This window comes from Alosa sapidissima, chromosome 15 (assembly GCF_018492685.1).
Source record: "Alosa sapidissima isolate fAloSap1 chromosome 15, fAloSap1.pri, whole genome shotgun sequence".
NCBI lineage: Eukaryota > Metazoa > Chordata > Actinopteri > Clupeiformes > Clupeidae > Alosa > Alosa sapidissima.
Genome location: NC_055971.1, coordinates 6,340,673 through 6,358,752, shown reverse-complemented (window position 1 = coordinate 6,358,752; position 18,080 = coordinate 6,340,673). Strand labels below are relative to the sequence as shown.

Here is an 18,080-nt window from a genome sequence, read left to right as displayed (position 1 = left end):
TGAGAGAAAAACTCTTTGCTCTGCAATCCTTGTTTTTCTCATGTCCTCTAAGGACTGTGTGGTCTGAACAAATACCCATGCTTCCAGTGCTCTCACACACTGAAGGGGAGGCTGGCAGTGAGTCAGGTCAGGAGAGCTTCACCCATGCCCAGCTCTTCTTCAGCCCTTTTGCTGCAGGCGTCTGCCACACTGCTGCTTCTGTGGTGGCAGTGGCCAGAGCCAGTGATGGCTGAGGTGGCAGAGAAGGAGCAGAGCTGTTTGCGTTGGAATCAACCGGAAGGAATTGACGACCGTGGCCTCTCTCAGAATGGAGATGTGGTCATTGGAGGGCTTTTTGTTGTGCATAACCAACCACCTACTCCAGACCTAAGCTTTATCAGGACACCTAGTCTCAAACCTTGCTTCGGGTGAGTGTCACACTCTTAAAAACACAAATTTTCTTAATCCATGTTTTTCCTCCCCTCGTTGAGAAGATATGCATATTGCATCAGATTTGCCTCAGGCTGTGAAGGGTAAACAACCCTTAAAATCAATTTAAAAATGTGTGATGAAACTACTTGATGTTTGATGTTTGAACATCAAGTAGTTTCACTATAACCTTATGTTGTGTTTACCCCTCTTTTCCAGACATCACAGGGCTGCACCCTGTTACTGAACCTGTAATTATGTGTGTAATGTAAAGTGATGTAAGTTTATGGCCTCTGTAAATGCTCTCTTGTTTTACTCATGGGTTGAGTATGTTTATGGTACTTATAAAATACTCAGCTGCTCTCTGTCCCCCATATTAAATAAGTTGTCTTACTGCTTTTCAAGGGAAGATATCAGAAATGTTTATAAGAGAACCATCCTGGTATTTTGCCATCTTGTCTTGATAATCTTGATACCACATCTGATGAAGGGAGAGGGCAGTCACTCCTGGCCTGGCCTCAAAATCTAAATGCCACATCCTGACCTGTAGTCAGTCACATACTGTTAGTTTTTGCAATCTGAATTCTAAAAAAAAAATTTGAATTCTTATTTAATTTTAAATTGTGCTTGTTGAATGATATATTATTCAGTAAAGTAGTTATTATGAATTAATCTTAACTTAAGTCTTAAGTCTTTAATGTCAGTGTCACAATATATTCACATTTGTAACAAACCCAACAATAGCTAATTGTAAACAACAGAACATCCGGGTCTGTGTTTATTAATCAAAAGTGAATTAAGTTGATGTTTACATTGTGGAATAATATTTTTTGTACATTTATTGTAGGATATCCCAGTATATTTAATTAGGAAATCCACAAAACCTCTAGGAAAGGGTTTAACTGATTTAAGGGTTTAACTGATTTTGTGATGTGGGCATAAGTAACTAGTTTGGACTGTGAAGCAGCATACATGTGGCAACCTTTAAAAAGGTCCTAACTATTGTGTCTAATATATCAGTTTCCAGAAGGAACCTTACCGTTGGGCCCATGCTTTGGTATTTGCTGTTGAGGAGATAAACAGGAACCCCTACCTCCTCCCAGGAGTGCGGCTGGGCTATCAAATCTTAGATAACTGTAGCCGTTACCCCTGGACATTAAGAGCAGCAATGTCTTTGATCAGCGGAGGGAATCATTCATGTAAGTCTACTGGACCTGTGCGTGTTATTATAGGGGATGCATCTTCTACTCAAACTATCATGCTGTCCAGAACCCTCAGCCCTCTGCAGGTGCCACTGGTGAGTCTCATATAGAACTCATATAGAATAGTCTCATATAGAATATTCATAGGGTTAAAAAAACTTTTATGACCTTTTATTGAAGTCATGCAATCAAAATAATATGCTGTGAATGGAACATGATCTATGATTTATAATATTTTATTTATGATGCTGATGTTTATGATTGGCTATTTACAATCTTTCACACTCCAAACTCATTAACTTCTGATGTTTGATTCACTCATTTTACTTGATTTAAAACCTTTACTTCACAGATCAGCTATCAAGCCAGCTGTGCCTGTCTGAGTAATAGACGAGAGTTCCCCAATGTTTTCCGCACAATTCCCAGTGATGTTTATCAGGCTCGCACCATGGCCTACATTGCTGAGCATTATGGGTGGACTTGGGTGGGAGCTGTGGTTGTGAATAACGACTATGGACTACTGGCAGTGCAAGCCTTCCAAGAGAGGGCACAGGGCACTGGGACATGCCTGGCTTTTTTTGAGACGTTAAACCGCGAGACCTTGGCCCTGGACGTGGATCGGGCAGCAACTACTGTGCAGATGTCTTCAGCACGGGTGGTGCTGGTGTTTGCCCGGTACACAGATGTGGAAGCGCTGCTGCTGGAGCTTGCCCGCAGGAACGTGACCGGTAGACAGTTCCTGGCCAGTGAGGCCTGGAGCACCAGCTCATACCTACACAATAACCCTGCCCTGAGAACTATTGGGAATGGAGTCCTGGGAGTGGCCATTAGGAGTGCACCCATCCCAGGACTAGAGGCACACTTGCGTAAGCTTCATCCCTCCCAACACCCTGGAGACGCCCTTCTGAGAGACCTTTGGAGGGAGGAGTTTGGTTGTGACCCTGACAGTGAGTCTGGTCCTGACTCCTTACCACCCTGTAGTGGGACAGAGAGTCTGGAAGGGGTGCAAAGCACCTTCACAGATACAACTTATCTTCGGGTGACTTATAATGTATATCTGGCTGTGTATGCTGCTGCACATGCCTTCCACTCTCTACTGTCGTGCAGTCCAATACACACAGAGATGAACACTAGCCAGCAGTGCTCCAACGACTACAATATCAGTGCGGCTGAGGTGAATATTGATTCTCTCTGAAAGTGACACCCTATGATATTATTCATGTAGTTATCAAAGCTAGAGCTATATGTAAAACAGTATTTTTTACAGTTATTGTTGGAGGTGTGGACAGGCCTTTACAGTCAGCATGTGCTTTTTTAAGGTTTTGCAACACCTCAGTCAAGTGAATTTCACCACTCAGCTCGGGGAGAATTTTGTCTTCCATGGTGGGGACATCCCAGCTGTCTATGACCTTGTGAACTGGCAGGAGGCCCCCAACGGAGTGCTGAAGTACATCACAGTTGGACGTGTGGAGGGATCCAAGCTGCATCTGGAAGAGTCAGCCATCTGGTGGGCAACTGGATCCCAAGTAATAACATTTTAAGCTATGCCTTACTTTATACTGTTATGCATAATAAACTCATTTATATAACTACATTTCAGTCATTTCATACTCTACTGTTTTGACAAGGTGCCAGTATCTGTATGCAGCGAGTCCTGTCCTTCAGGAACTCGAAAAGCGAGACGGAAGGGAGAGCCAATCTGCTGCTTTGACTGCCTTCCCTGTGCAGACGGAGAGATCAGCAACACAACTGGTGAGGACTTTTGTACCTGTTGAGTGTTGACACACCGTAGAGTAATATGCCTATAATGTTGTCAATAGAAACACTGAAACACTTCCACCTGCTTGTTTATTGGATTTGTTGGATTGAAAGTAAGATGAATAATTAGATTTGTGCAGTGATATAAGCAGTTCAAGGATGACAGAGCTTTTTTGCCAAACAGATATAAATCATTTGTAGTGTGATGACTGGCATGATTATTTGGAATTGTCAATATATTACCATGAAAAAGTAACGCATTGTCTTGTTTGCATCCTTAAGATTCTCTGACTTGTGATCGATGCCCTCTGGAGTTCTGGTCCAACGATCAGAAGAACATGTGTGTTCCTCTCACTGTGGAGTTTCTCTCTTTCACTGACGCCATGGGCATCACTCTCACAACTGTTGCTGTGTCAGGTGCTGTGATGACAGCAGCTGTAGCTGTTGTGTTTCTGTACAACAGACACACACCCATTGTGAAGGCCAACAACTCTGAGCTCAGCTTCATGCTCCTGATGTCACTCAAGCTGTGCTTCCTGTGTTCTTTGTTGTTCATGGGTCAGCCAACAGACTGGTCATGTCGCATTCAACAAGCAGCTTTTGGGATCAGTTTTGTCTTGTGCATCTCCTGCATCTTGGTAAAGACTATAGTGGTCCTGGCTGTCTTTCGGTCAGCAAGACCTGGGTCTGATTCTGTGATGAAATGGTATGGACCAGGTCAACAAAGAGGCAGTGTTTTTCTCTTTACCTGGGTGCAAGTGGTTATATGTGCTGCATGGCTATCTTTGAAACCTCCTCAGCCTCACCGTAATATTGGGCTAAATGGATCAAAGATCATTCTAGAATGTACTCTGGGATCGGTGGAAGGCTTTGCGACATTACTTGGCTACATTGGTCTGCTGGCTGCCATTTGCTTGTTGTTGGCGTTTTTTGCTAGGAGGCTTCCAGATAATTTTAATGAGGCCAAGTTCATCACCTTCAGCATGCTCATTTTTTGTGCTGCGTGGGTGGCATTTTTCCCAGCCTATGTGAGCTCACCAGGAAAGTATGCCATCGCCGTGGAGATCTTTGCTATTTTATCATCTAGTTATGGCCTCCTTCTTTGCATATTTGCTCCAAAATGTTTCATTATATTAATAAAACCCCAAAAAAACACCAAGAAATTTCTTATGGGAAAAAAATGAAAACAAAATGAATACATTGTTTGATAGAGGAAATTTTCATCAAGAATGTTGATGTAAATCCCATTCATGCACAAAAGAATGCACTTTTAATGAATAACTCAATGCTCCATGATTCAATAGCCCCAGTAATACATATGTCCTATGTAAAAACATGTAATGTGCTTACTTTATTATTTTAGCCACCTGATATTACTTCATCTTATTATTAAAGAAATGACTTATTATAAAATTGACCAAACGTGAAGTTATTTCAGAAATTGCCAGGAAACAAGTTGAAATGGTAACAATTTTGTTTGCAAGTATTGACATAATGTATCTAATTCTTAAATGGTGGACCCCTTGCTCTAGTCTATTCTAATCGAGAGAGAAATGGCCTTGCCTTTCTAGTGTTTGACTGCCACCCTCAGGATATTATGGAAGGGAACATCTCTGGTCAGTTATTTGCTGAAAAACATATGTATATGAACCATTTATATATAAATATTTACTCCTTTCTTTTTTGAGTGATGCCTTTGTAATTTGTGATTGTGGACAATACAACTATACCAAAAATACCAATACAGAGTTATTATATATAGTCACTATCTGTCCACAGTGAGGGCTGAACGCTAATACCGTACACACAAATGCACACAGTAGGCCTACTGTAGATGTATTCAACCTTTCCAAATCCTCCCAAAAATGTACTGAATGAAACCTCCCCTCTCACACACATGGTCAGCCTGCTTAATTTGATTTATCCGATATCAGATGACACAATGAAAAGGCACTACCCTCTCTATAAAACAATCGAGAACAGAGAGAGGGAGGCAGACAGAGAGCAGACATGCAGGTCTCTCTGGGTCTCCTTCTGCTGGCCTGGACAGTGGCAGCAGCCACTCTGCTCTCTCCCACCCTCACCTCCAGCTCTGATACATCTGACCTCTGCCAGCTACGGGAGCAGTTCAATCTGCTTGGGATGCACCAGGATGGAGATGTGATCATAGGGGGACTGTTTGAGATTCATATGTTTGCAGGGTTGGGTCAGATTACTTTGAAATGTAATCCATTACTGACTACAAATTACATGGCAATTTTTGTAATCAGTAACGTAATCAGTTGGATTACCAAAAACATGTAACGTAATCTGATTACTTTAGGATTACTTTTAGATTACTTAAATAAATATGTCCCTTAAGTAAAAGACACCACCACTGAATTGATGAAAGAATTCTCATTCTATTTTTCTCTTTATTATTTCATTACATCTAAGAAATCTCTTTGCATTTTGAGTAAAGCATTACTGTGTGAATTAACTAATCTTTTTCTCCAAAAATCTTAATGTAGCCCCTTGTTTTAGTGTTACTATTTACTTTGAGGTCACCAGGGTCACCAGGTCCCATTGTCTGAAAAACACCCAAAACTAATACATTTCTATAGCTATTCTCCACTTAGGGGATGGTGTTTTGGTGGTTGAAATTTTCACCCCATCCCAAAATTGATCACTTAGTCATTATGGATCATATTGTCCAAACATGCACAACTCAGCTTAACCTTTATAAGGGCACACCTGGACAATGAATTTAGCTTTCGCTGAATTTTTTTGACCCAGGAACATGGCCTGAGATTGAATGACACCATGTCCATTTTAATTGTTGGGGTGAGAAAATTATTCCTTTGGGATGTTTTTCAACCAGGGGGACCTGGTGACTTTCTCAAAGTAAACGGTAACACTAAAACTAGAGGCTACATTAAGATTAGGAGGAAAAGATCAGGCAGTGTGCCGAGAGACCTGCCCCAATAGTAAATAAGTTAGTAAGTAAGTATAGATACTCTTTTGATCCCGTGAGGGAAATTTGGTCTCCCAATCCGTGAATTAGTGAAGCACACAGAGCACACAGTGAACACAGAGTGAGGTGAAGCACACAGTGAGCACACAGTGAGGTGAAGAACACACCAACCCAGAGCAGTGAGCTGTCTGCTACAGCGGCGCTCAGGGATCAGTGAGGGGTTAGGTGCCTTACTCAAGGGCACTTCAGCCCGTGGATGTGGGCATGGGAGAGCAGTGCTCAACCACTTACCCCGCCCACATTTTTTCTACTGGTCGGTGATCGAACCGGCAAGCCCGAAGCTTGTCAAATTAAAAGATAGCTAGGCTATCATAAAAAAGTTGCATTGTTTGCATGATAAAATGTAATCAGGTAATCCCCAACAATGTAACTGTAATCTGATTACACATTTTTTTTATTGTAATCTGGGCTGAAAGTTTTTAGTTTCTATTGAGTCACTCAAATAGTCACACAAAGTGTCTCATGCATGAAGCTACTGGGAGGCATGTGGAAGCATTGAGCCACTTTATCAGTGTTTGTGCTTATAGTGCTTATAGGATCTTGCTAATTGTGTTAAATTTTACCTCATTATTAAATATTTTTTCGTTAGACTTTAATATAATAATTATATATAATATAAATATAATAAATTAGTGCCTTTCATGTTATTTACTGTAATTTTCAAGTAGCCCAACTAATGCGTACTTTATGATTTTAATATCTATTTTAATTTTCAGGTTTAACTTGGATGGTTTCAAAAGTGCAATGACAATGTTTTTTGCTGTGCAAGAGATCAACAGAAACCCAAACCTGCTCCCTTATATAAAGTTAGGCTATCAAATGTATGACAATTGTATGAGGATGGATGTTGCATTCCGAGCTGCCACAGCTCTTTTCAGTGGAACTGAAAAGTCTTTTTCCATGCAGAATTGCACTGGGCCACCTCCTATGGTATGTAACAACAAGGAATTAAACTGGAGTACAGGCATATTCTCAGCCATCTCTATTAGCTTCCATGACAAAATAAAGATTTCTGTTTTCTAAGCTTCATAGCATATAAGCATATTCAGACTTGCAATGCAAAGAACTTAATGTTTTTCACTGTCTTTTAGGTCAGCTACTTTGCCACCTGTTCCTGCTTAAGTGATAGACCGCGCTACCCCTCTTTTTTCAGGACGATTCCCAGTGACGCCTTCCAAGTGAGAGCTATGATTCAGATATTACAGCACTTCAGGTGGACTTGGGTGGGTCTTATCTATAGTGATGATGACTATGGCCGACATGCTGCTCAGTTTTTCCATGAAGATGTCACTGCATTTGGTGGCTGTGTAGCATTCTCAGAAGTGCTGCCCAAAGACAATGATATTGTGGAGATCAGAAAAATAATGCAGGTTATTAAGACATCCACTTCTCGAGTGATTGTGGTTTTTTCAACTGGGTCATACCTACTGCCCCTCATGGATGAAGTAGTTCGTCAGAATGTAACATGGCAGTGGATTGCCAGTGAGGCATGGTCCACTTCTAGTACATTTCTTATCCCGCGCCTGCTTCCTTTATTCAGAGGCACTCTGGGCATTGCCATCCGGCGTGGTGAGATTGAAGGACTGAAAGAGTTCCTATTGAGTGTCCACCCTGACAGCAATACATACAGTATGGTGAGAAGATTCTGGCAGGAGATGTTCAGTTGCAGGTTTGAGCCAGAAGAGTCCTTGGCCGTATCTGAGGGAAGAGTGTGTACAGGAGAGGAGGACCTGAGCAAAGCTGATTTGGCCTACAGCGATGTGTCTGATCTCAGACCCTCCTACAATGTCTATAAAGCAGTCTATGCCCTGGCACATTCTCTCCACAACCTGATGAGCTGTGTCCCTGGGGAAGGGCCCTTTAAAGGGAATAACTGTGCCAGTCTACATGACATGCAACCCTGGCAGGTACTGAAAAATGTGTAAATATTTTCTTCAATGAACTGCAGGGCAAGTGTTTAATTTCCCTATTGTTTCTCCCATTCTGTGTGTATCAGTTGCTTCACTATCTACAGTCAGTGAACTTTACAACAAGCTTTGGGGATCACGTGTCTTTTGATGAGAATGGCGATGCCTTGGCCATCTATGACATCTTGAACTGGCATGGGATGCCAGATGGGACAATGAAGGCCAGAACAGTGGGTGTTGTTGATTAACTGCAACCAACCGGGAAAGTGCTCAGTCTAGATAAGGAAAAATCTTCTGGAACTTTCAATCAAAAAAGGTAATTTATCCTCTTTTAAGTTGAAAGACAACTATTACTTTTTAGTTTCTTTTGGGGATTACATTAGAAAAAAACCCAAAAACATTTGTTGCATTGAATGCATCATGTAGGGAGATGCTGTCTTCTTTAGCAACAATAATGTCACAGATATTTAGGAGGGCAACTAGTTGGAATATCATACATGAAGAAACTTGTAAATGGTATATGTTGCTTTCATCCACAGCCTCCTAGGTCAGTGTGCAGTGAGTCCTGCCACCCTGGAACAAGAAAAGCCAGAAGGAAAGGACTACCTGTCTGCTGCTTTGATTGTCTCCCTTGTGCAGATGGAGAGATCAGTAACACTACAGGTAAAAATCCTTTGTTGAATATAAGATGATAAGGATGTACAGGTTGAAGTGTAGAGTGACATGCGACACTGGAGTTGAAATGGAGTGTCTGCTGTGTTTTGCTAGAAACTTCAAGGGGAAAGCCCTCAAAATTGCTACAATATTAATATAAATATAATACAACATTGTATTTATGTGTTTGTGAGAATTATTCTGTTCTGTTAATCTCTTTATTACAGTGCATGAAAATGCACTGTACTGTTCTTCCTAGGCTTCATCTTCTTCTTCCTCTTATTCAGCTTACCGTTTTTTCCTTACGTAATTCCTCTTGAACCGTTTAACTTAGAAGCTTTGTTCAAACTTTGTAACGTAGGTCTTCAAATGGACCAGGTTGCTATGACTTTTTAACTTTGTAACTTTTATACTTTTTAAACTATTAATTAAAAACTACTCAAAATGTCCCCATTCACCATATTCACACGGCAGCCATGTTTTGACGTCATGCTCAGGGTGGGAAGTTCGAGTTCTGAAAAAACAGTTACGGTTGTGTGTATCAGTCGCGAATATGTCTTACTGCTGTGTGCCTCGGTGTAATTCCTACAAAAGACGGGAAAAAGACAAACAACTTGCGTTCCACCGGTTCCCGACAGACACCAAACTGAAGAGAGAATGGATATCAAAAATTAGGAGAGACATCAGCAATTTGTAACGTTATCGCTACTTGTTAGATCAGCCGCAAACATGATGTGGTTTTATTTATGTATGGTAGACTGGATGTTATGAACACCCTCGATAGAAATGCCACGTCTCAAGCAGTAGGGCCTAAGCTTGTTTTACTGACTTCAGGGAAAGCCCTGGTCACTGTATGTAGGCTAACTGCAGCTAACAGGCAGGCTGTTGTGTGTTGTTCGTGCAGATTACGTCCAACACAAAAGTTTGTGCCAAACATTTCGCTGAGGAGTCTTTTGTGCACCACGATGAGTCTGGTAAAACGTGCCTGCTGCCAGGAAGTGTCCCTCAGCTGTTTGCTTGGACAAAAACATCTCATAAAAGACAAATGAGAGTTATAGAGGTATAGTAGAGAGGTCAGTTAATGAAGTTTGTTTCATACGTCTCCTAACGTCATGTAGCCTTGTCCTATTGGTTGGTCTAAGTTACAAAGTGTTGATTCATTGTAGTTTTTCTCATGTTTTATGATACAGCAATGAACCTGCTGGAGAGACAGAGCATGCCAGTGTAGGCCTGGCTGGAGTTGACACTGGGTAAGTAAGACACTTAGAAAGTATTGCCTATGTCCATCTTGCAAAATATCACACAGCTGCTACATAAGAAATAGGCTACATGTAGCAGCAGGGTATAACATGTAATCTACATTAATGAAACACATTCACTGTAGTAGCTTACATGGTATACTATACAACTTATGTGATAACACATGAAATTGGAACTGAACTTTTTTGGATTTGTCATTGTCTCCTATAGTGCTGGCCAAGTTGTTAAGCCAGCACCCCACCCTGACCATGATTATGCTGAACCCTCTCGGTCACTAGGACCCCGTTTACACGAGCATGTGTATTTTTATAAACGAAGACATTTCCCTACGTTTGAGCCTTTCATTTAGACGCAAACGGAGTCCCCCCCCTCCTTAAAACGGTTATCCAAAAAAACTCCGGCCAAAGTGATTTTTTTGGAAAACTTCGTTTATGCGTTTGGTTGTAAACTATGGTAAACGTAGTTTTGGGCAGCCAACGTCACAGTATGCGACAGAAGTATGCGACCAAATGTGTGACCAATGTTTACATTTACATGTTCTCACATGCGACTTTTCAGGGTTCTGATTGGTTAATGTGAGCTTGAGCTTATCGTTAGACTGCCACTGTGGTTTGGCGTGCTCATGACAGCATGTATGTACACGGGTTTGTGTAAACACATTAAAAAAAAACGGTCTCGTGTAAATGCAGTTTTATTTGCAAACGTAGATGGCCAGATATTCGTTTAGGAAAATACCCTGTAATTGTAAACGTAGTCTAGAAGATCAGCTAGAAGCAGCACGGCAGGAGATCACCCGCCTTACACAGGCGAATAACATCCTCAAGGCATCCCATTTCAGCTTGAAGCGTTTTGAAAATGATTCAAAGTTGTTGACCTTCTACACTGGATTTCGGGTGAATAATAATCAAACATGCACTCTTTTTATAGTGTTGTTACTACAGTACTTTCTACAGTATTAGCAATACTTTGGACACAAAAAACTCATACAGTAATTTATTTTCCTTGTGCATTAACATTGTGCTGATCTCTGTATTGTTCAGTAAAAATAAAAGGTGTCGATTTTCTATTTTCTGTTTTCTTCTATTCTATACTTTTTTTTATAGGATTACGAGACACTGAGAGCATTGTTCTTGTCCCTTCAGCCAACTGCAGAGGGCATGCTTAGGTGGAATCAGGCACAGAAAATGGTCAAACAGGATAAGACTCGTCAGGAAGTGGGCTTCAGGGCAGAGAGCTTATGTTTATTTGATCAGTTTTTTCTCTTTCTGTGCCGTGTAAGAGAGGGAGCATTACAAGAATCACTGGCAGATCGATTTCATGTGTCCCAATCCACAGTTAGAAGGATAATAATATGGTCAAATTACTTATTCTTTATGCTTGGTTCATTGCCCGTATGGCTACACAAATCAGCGGTGAATGCAATTATGCCACAGTGTTTTAAGGACACATTTCCAAGAACAAGGGTCATTTTGGACTAATTAGCTTACAACATGGACATCAATAAGGTGAATAGGTACAGATGAAGAAATACATTTCAATATACATTTTCTTGTAATACAAGTATATACATAACAATGGGGCTGTGGTCACTTAATGGCCGAGAGTTGGCAAGACATATTAAAAAAAGAATTGATCTAGTTTGGCTTTCATGTCCTCCCACCAAAATCACACCATTTTGCTCCTGTAAGAGCCATCTGTCCCATGATTTGTAAGTGATATTAATGCCCATGCTTGAGGGAGAAGGTTCCATCCTCTGTTCTTCTCAGGTATGAGCAGTTTGTATGACACTCTTGGTTTGGGCATTTTATTTCAAGTAGGCCATGGCAAGGATCCGCATTCAGATCAGTAACTCTACGGTCAGGTGTGCAGCCTAGATGGGGGGCATTAATATTGATCACAAATCCACAGGGGAAAATTTCATTACCAGTGACCTCAGAATATAATTTGGCAGCCACTGGCTCTAACTCAATTCCTCTCTTCATGAGTTTAGTTTGGCTAGTTTTCTTCTGTAACACAGACAAGACACTCAAAATCTGCACGCCGGGAACAGATGCGTTTGAAATTTGAGGCAGTTAGCCGTTCATGCCATACTGTGCTATTGTTTTGGAGCCTTGTTTCTTCTAATTGTACAGCTTCATCACTTTTTTGAAATTTTGAAAGTATCATATAATTCAGATAAAACTTTGGGCAAAACATAAGAGTAATTGCATGGCTGTGCAGGAAATGTAAAAGTGGGTAAGTTGTTAGAGAGATCAGGGGTGGTTAGGGTCTGATAGGTGAGAGGTGATCCAAATGGGGGATTCCCAAATTCGGTGGGGATGTATGTAACATTGTGCATTGTTCTCTAGAAGTCTGGACATCTGACAGTCGCCTCCAATTGACCTTAAGTTGTCTAACAGTGAACTGGCAAATGATTCACAGGTAAGGGGTAAAGGGACGGGAGAGTACAGTTTTGGGCCAATACCGTAATTTTTATTTACCGAACTGTGATCAGTCTTGTTGGATTTTACCTTGTTAATTTTCAAGTGTGACAGGTTTGGGCTCTAGGCCTAATTCTCGAGAAGGGATGTGCCAGGTTTGGGGTAAGGAGGTTTTACTTTTGGTTAGGGGGACTGATTTGTATCCTAATTTTGAGTAATGAGCAAGAGTATACAGGAAGCCAATAAGGTGTGAGCAGTGCCCGAGACCTGCTTTACAGGCACAGCTGGTATGCTGAATCCGCTGATCAGTACTGGACAATTCAACCTGGATAAAAGATAGATAGATAGATAGATGGATAGATACTTTATTGATCCCCAAGGGGAAATTCAAAGGTCTCAGCAGCATACAGACATTACACACAACATGCACTTACAGCAGAAATGGTAAATATAAGTATAAACATATAACCAAACTCCACTGTACTATAGAGACAGTAAAAGATAAGAAAAACTAACAAAACTAAATACTAAATATACTATATAAATTAAATAAAAAAAATCCACAGTGTGCTTGAGGGTGATCAAGCATGAGAAGCTTGCAGGGACTGGCCTGTAGTTCTGTGTACATGGTGAGGTGCTCAAGAGAGAGAAAAAAGATAATATTAAAACTTGTTCGTGGCTTAAGTCTTTGTGCAAAGCCTGTTGATGCTCAGACCACACACGTCTAGGGAAAAAATATATAGAATGCTAGTTTGACATCATTAGCCTACCTGTACCCTGTAAGATGGCTCATTTTTACGCATACTGGGGTATGCCTTCGCCCTGACCCTGACAGTATTGGCATTAGTCCTATCCTCCTCAACCCTGACTGAAAGCAGAACATAACTTTCATTAATAGACAACCTCGCCTATTGTTAAATCTCCACGAAAATAAGCCAATAAAATGAAAGGATAAACAAGGAGATAAATTAAGCTATGACGTGGGATGCACAAACAAAATTATAGCCTAGTAGGCTAGCCTATGTAAGACAGCCTGATCGGCCAACAGAGTAGCCTGATAGAAGAAGTTTAGCCTACATCTACTGTTACTGTTGACAGTTTAAGGCTAACGTTAACACTGATGTAGGCTACATAAGTTAAAATTTTTGGCTAACGTTAACACTGACGTAGGCTACGTAAGTTAACATTTTTCTTCAAAATTCAATAGGCCATATCAACGTATGAAACGGTCTCACTGGCTATAAATGCAAGCCTGAGTCTTGTTATGGACAGAAATTATAAACAAGGCCATACCTTAATACAGGTTTATCAGTGCAACCCAGTTAGCCTACATAAACGTTATTAAGTTAGCAGTTAGGTTATCGTCTTACCTTCAACATCGTGGATATAACCTTCTATCCAGTTGCTGTATCCCTTTTTTTGAATTCTTTTAGGGATGCCGACCTGTTCATCTGCCCATGTATCGATCGATCTCTTGGAATGTCAAGGCTGGTAGATGGGTTAAGTTTTTGTACCATCTTGCCATAACTGGGCTAATAATAACAGACACCGAACAGCTGACAGTTTTGACAGTTATTTGTTTGGACTTCTCCAGAGGATTCCCACCCTGAGCATGACGTCATAGAAAGATGGCCGCCGTGTGAATATGGTGAATTGACTTAACATTGCCAATTGTGATATCACAATCCGGCCATTAAGCAATTAGAATCCTGTGCCAGGTGGCCAGGCCACCTGCAGCAACTGCCAGTCTCAGGCTTTAAGCATACAATCTGGCTCTCTTAAGACTACATATCCTGTTCAACTGTTTCCTCTGCCCAAAAGTCCTCACTACAATAATTCCCAATTAAATAATTTAACCACACATAAATCTTACCGATGTCGGGCCGATGAATGCCGTTACAGTCTAGAAGACATCGCATAGGAAGCGTTTGCTCATTGGCAAGACATCGCCGGGATGTCGGCAAATCATCGAAAACGACAATGAGCCAATGTTTCAACGACTTATCGTTTGCTCATTGGCAAGACATCGCCGGGATGTCGGCAAATCATCGAAAACGACAATGAGCCAATGTTTCAACGACTCATCAAAGCTCTGCCCACCCTCGGCTTATCCGACCTTTATTTATTTAGGTCGGAACTTGAGATTGCACATTTTAGGCTATAAATGATTAGATCTATAAAGACACAAGAAAGATGCCAGAAATATTTTCAATTCATTTTATTGAATGTTTAAAAAAGTCTGAATGATGAAAAAATGCTGTTAGAAAATGTTCCCCCAAAAATCAGGTTCTTCTCCTGCAAGAGACAAAAACAACAATTAATTCACCGCAACACTTTCATCTTTAAAGTCTACCCTTACCGATTGCTGTTAATGAATTTTCATAGATGCAGAAAACCACTACCGAGCTCGGAGAAATAGATTTCAAACCCATTAGAATTACCTCAGCTGATATTTCAATCAAGCAGAGCTAATGCATATTGCTGTCCTTGTACCGGTAATCATGGATAGTGTTAACATTTCGCCATAGCCGCTAGCTAGGTTTAACATATTTACCAGTGTTAGCTCAACTAGCTAACGTGAATTAGTTCACAACGAAGTTGTAATTACCCCAAAACAGGTCTTTATAAAGTAATTTACACCAAGTTATGGCTTAGCCTAGCAGGCAAATATATAAACAGTCATACAATTGACACAATGCCTATTTTCTGACAATTTACATGAGTGAATTTACCAACCTGAAAATCGCTGCTCCAGGAGGCTGATCTGACGTGCCTGGCACGCAAAAAAAGAACAGATAGAGCGGGATCTGCGTTAGGTAGTAGGAACGATCAAAAGCCAACATACATGGAAGCTGGGGTAAAAAAAAAACAGATAGCTGGATCTGCTTTGGGTAGTAGGAACGTTCAAAAGCCAACATACATGGAAGCTGGGGTTAAAAAAACAGATAGCGGGATCTGCTTTGGATAGTAGGAACGATCAAAAGCCAACATACATGGAAGCGACTTCAGGCCGATACCCCTGCGACATTATTATATGGGAGGATTCCATGCTGATCTGAAACCGACATCGGGCAGATGTATGTGTGCTGTCTGGGTATGACTCCCACCAACTGTAGCTAGCTAGCATAGTTAACATAGTTTATATTGTTAGCATTGTTACTAGAAAACATTAGCTAAGTTAGCTAAGTAACATAGTTAGCGTTAACATTATTAGCATTTTTATCAAAACTGCTAGAAAACATTAGCTAAGTAGCATGGTTAGCATAGTTAACATTAACATAGCATAGCGTAGCATAACTACTAGAAAACAGCAGAGCCATTCCAACTTTCAGTTATCATCAACTATCTAACTATCTACACAGCCATTACACCATTTGAATATCAATGCATTAAACTACCAGTCTATCAACAACTTTTAAACTATCTACATTCAACCTTTAAATGGTCTACTTTTAATCTACTTTTATCAAGCTATGCATATCAACATCCATTAAACTATCTATTAAACTATCTGTCAATCATCAACTTCTAAACTATCTACATTCAATTTTAAAATGGTCTACTTTTAAACTATCAAATTTTATTAAGCTATGCAACCACCATGTCTATCCAAGCATCACCGTAGTAACTATCTCTGTATTATCTATTTTAACTATACATGATATTTTACATCACAACTTTTGCATTTCCATGCACTGGTAATTCCTTGGAATTGAATCTAGTTCCCTTTGCTGTTCACTTTGTTTCATTTCTAGATTCCCATTTTTTTGTATTTCAGATTCTCTTGAATGCTTCAGATGTCCAAAGGAGTTCTGGTCAAGCCTGCAGAAAGACTGATGTGTCCCCAAGGAGGTTGAGTTTCTTTCCTATGAAGAGGCTTTGGGCATCTCCTTAACAACAGTGTCCCTCCTTGGGGTGTGCATTGCTGCTGTGGTCCTTGCAATATTTGTTCACCACCATCATACTCCTGTAGTACGAGCCAACAACTCCGAGCTGAGCTTCCTGATTCTGCTTTCACTAAAACTCTGTTTCCTGTGTGCACTGCTGTTCATTGGCCAGCCCAGGCTATGGACCTGTCAGCTCCGCCATGCAGCATTTGGTATCAGTTTTGTACTCTGTGTCTCTAGCATTCTGGTCAAAACAATGGTTGTGATTGCAGTTTTTAAGGCCTCAAGACCTGAAGGAAAAGGGGCCATGAAGTGGTTTGGGGCAGCCCAGCAAAGAGGCACTGTCATTATCCTAACCTCTCTCCAAGTGGCCATCTGTGTGATCTGGCTCTCCACTGCTTCTCCTACACCTCACAAAAACACTCACTATCAGAGTTCCAAGATTGTGTTTGAATGTGCAGTGGGCTCAGTAGCAGGTTTTGCTACATTGTTGGGCTACATAGGCCTTCTAGCAGCCATTAGTTTTTGTTAGCTTTCTTAGCAAGAAACCTCCCAGATAATTTCAATGAGGCCAAGTTCATTACCTTCAGCATGCTCATCTTCTGTATGGATTGCTTTTGTTCCTGCCTATGTCAGTTCACCTGGTAAGTATGCAGATGTGGTGGAGATCTTTGCAATCCTGGTCTCCATTTTTGCTCCAAAGTGCTACATAATTCTCCTACGTCCAGAGAGAAACAACAAAAAGGCACTTACTGTATGGGTCGGACCTCAAAATGATACACCAGTCTGATGTAGCATGAGATGATTCTTTTAATTTACTTTACAGCAATTTTAAATCAACATTCAAGTTAATGTTGTATGTAATTAATGACTAATGTTAATGATGTTTGTAATTAATCTGTGTTTTACTGCAGTTCAAGGCGTAAAATAAACACATTTTTATTAAGTCTGAAGTAGTCGCCTACCAGGAGACTATCTAGAATTTACGTTACACTGAACATTGTGTTGGTTGCCACAGTAACATTGGTACTGACTTTGGAAAAGCATGCGGTTCCTTCTTCCTGTTCTTATGTTGAGTTGTATTATATTAAGCGCTGTATTATATTAAGCGCTATTAAGTTCTAACATGGACAAATCTTTCAACATGAGTAGACGTTTTCATCTCCTCTTCCACCAGCCTAGATGCAGAACCTAGCGGCAGCCAATGTAATTTGCAGCCAGGGTAGTCTAGCAACTCTCCATTGGCTTGCGAGCTAGAGAAATGAAACTTCGATCAGGCCAACATAGCCGTATATTCACCCCTTGCAAGTGACGTCACGTTTTGTTCGCGCCACAGCAAAATAGCCTAGTGGACGGCAAGAACACGAATCAAATCAATGGGTTGTAATGGGACATATCGCACAGCTAGGAGATTATAGTGAGATTTAACCGTAGTAATGCCCTTCCACGACTGTTGGCTTATTGTTTGGAATACAACAACATCCCATGTTCTTGCATAGATATATTTTGGTTTGTTTTCTTTGTGTTTCGGGAGTATTTCAACCACAATTGCATGCTTATCTCCTCAGTGT

At 40.8% G+C, this 18,080-nt stretch overlaps 1 protein-coding gene, 1 long non-coding RNA gene and 1 pseudogene across 3 annotated transcripts; 2 read left to right on the top strand and 1 right to left on the bottom strand.

Moving 5' to 3' along the window:
- The first annotated feature begins 117 nt into the window (after positions 1-117).
- Positions 118-4,791, top strand: LOC121683853 (extracellular calcium-sensing receptor). 2 transcript variants are annotated; one of them, XM_042063696.1, is made up of 6 exons: positions 118-407; positions 1,429-1,705; positions 1,963-2,784; positions 2,930-3,136; positions 3,239-3,362; positions 3,651-4,791. In XM_042063696.1, exons 1-6 carry the CDS (start codon positions 145-147, stop codon positions 4,550-4,552), a joined length of 2,595 nt encoding a protein of 864 aa, XP_041919630.1. In that variant the 5' UTR covers positions 118-144; the 3' UTR covers positions 4,553-4,791. The 2 variants fall into 2 exon arrangements, with proteins under 2 accessions (XP_041919630.1, XP_041919631.1); XM_042063697.1 differs by having other exon boundaries at positions 2,930-3,117; positions 3,651-3,768.
- A 587-nt stretch (positions 4,792-5,378) lies between these two features.
- LOC121684554 lies at positions 5,379-17,322 on the top strand (annotated as a pseudogene).
- Positions 14,826-15,713, bottom strand: LOC121684374. The gene is made up of 2 exons (XR_006023119.1): positions 15,616-15,713; positions 14,826-14,917 (listed from the first exon to the last, which is right to left on the bottom strand). It is a non-coding gene; the product is annotated as an uncharacterized LOC121684374 (long non-coding RNA).
- Positions 17,323-18,080: the final 758 nt, after the last annotated feature.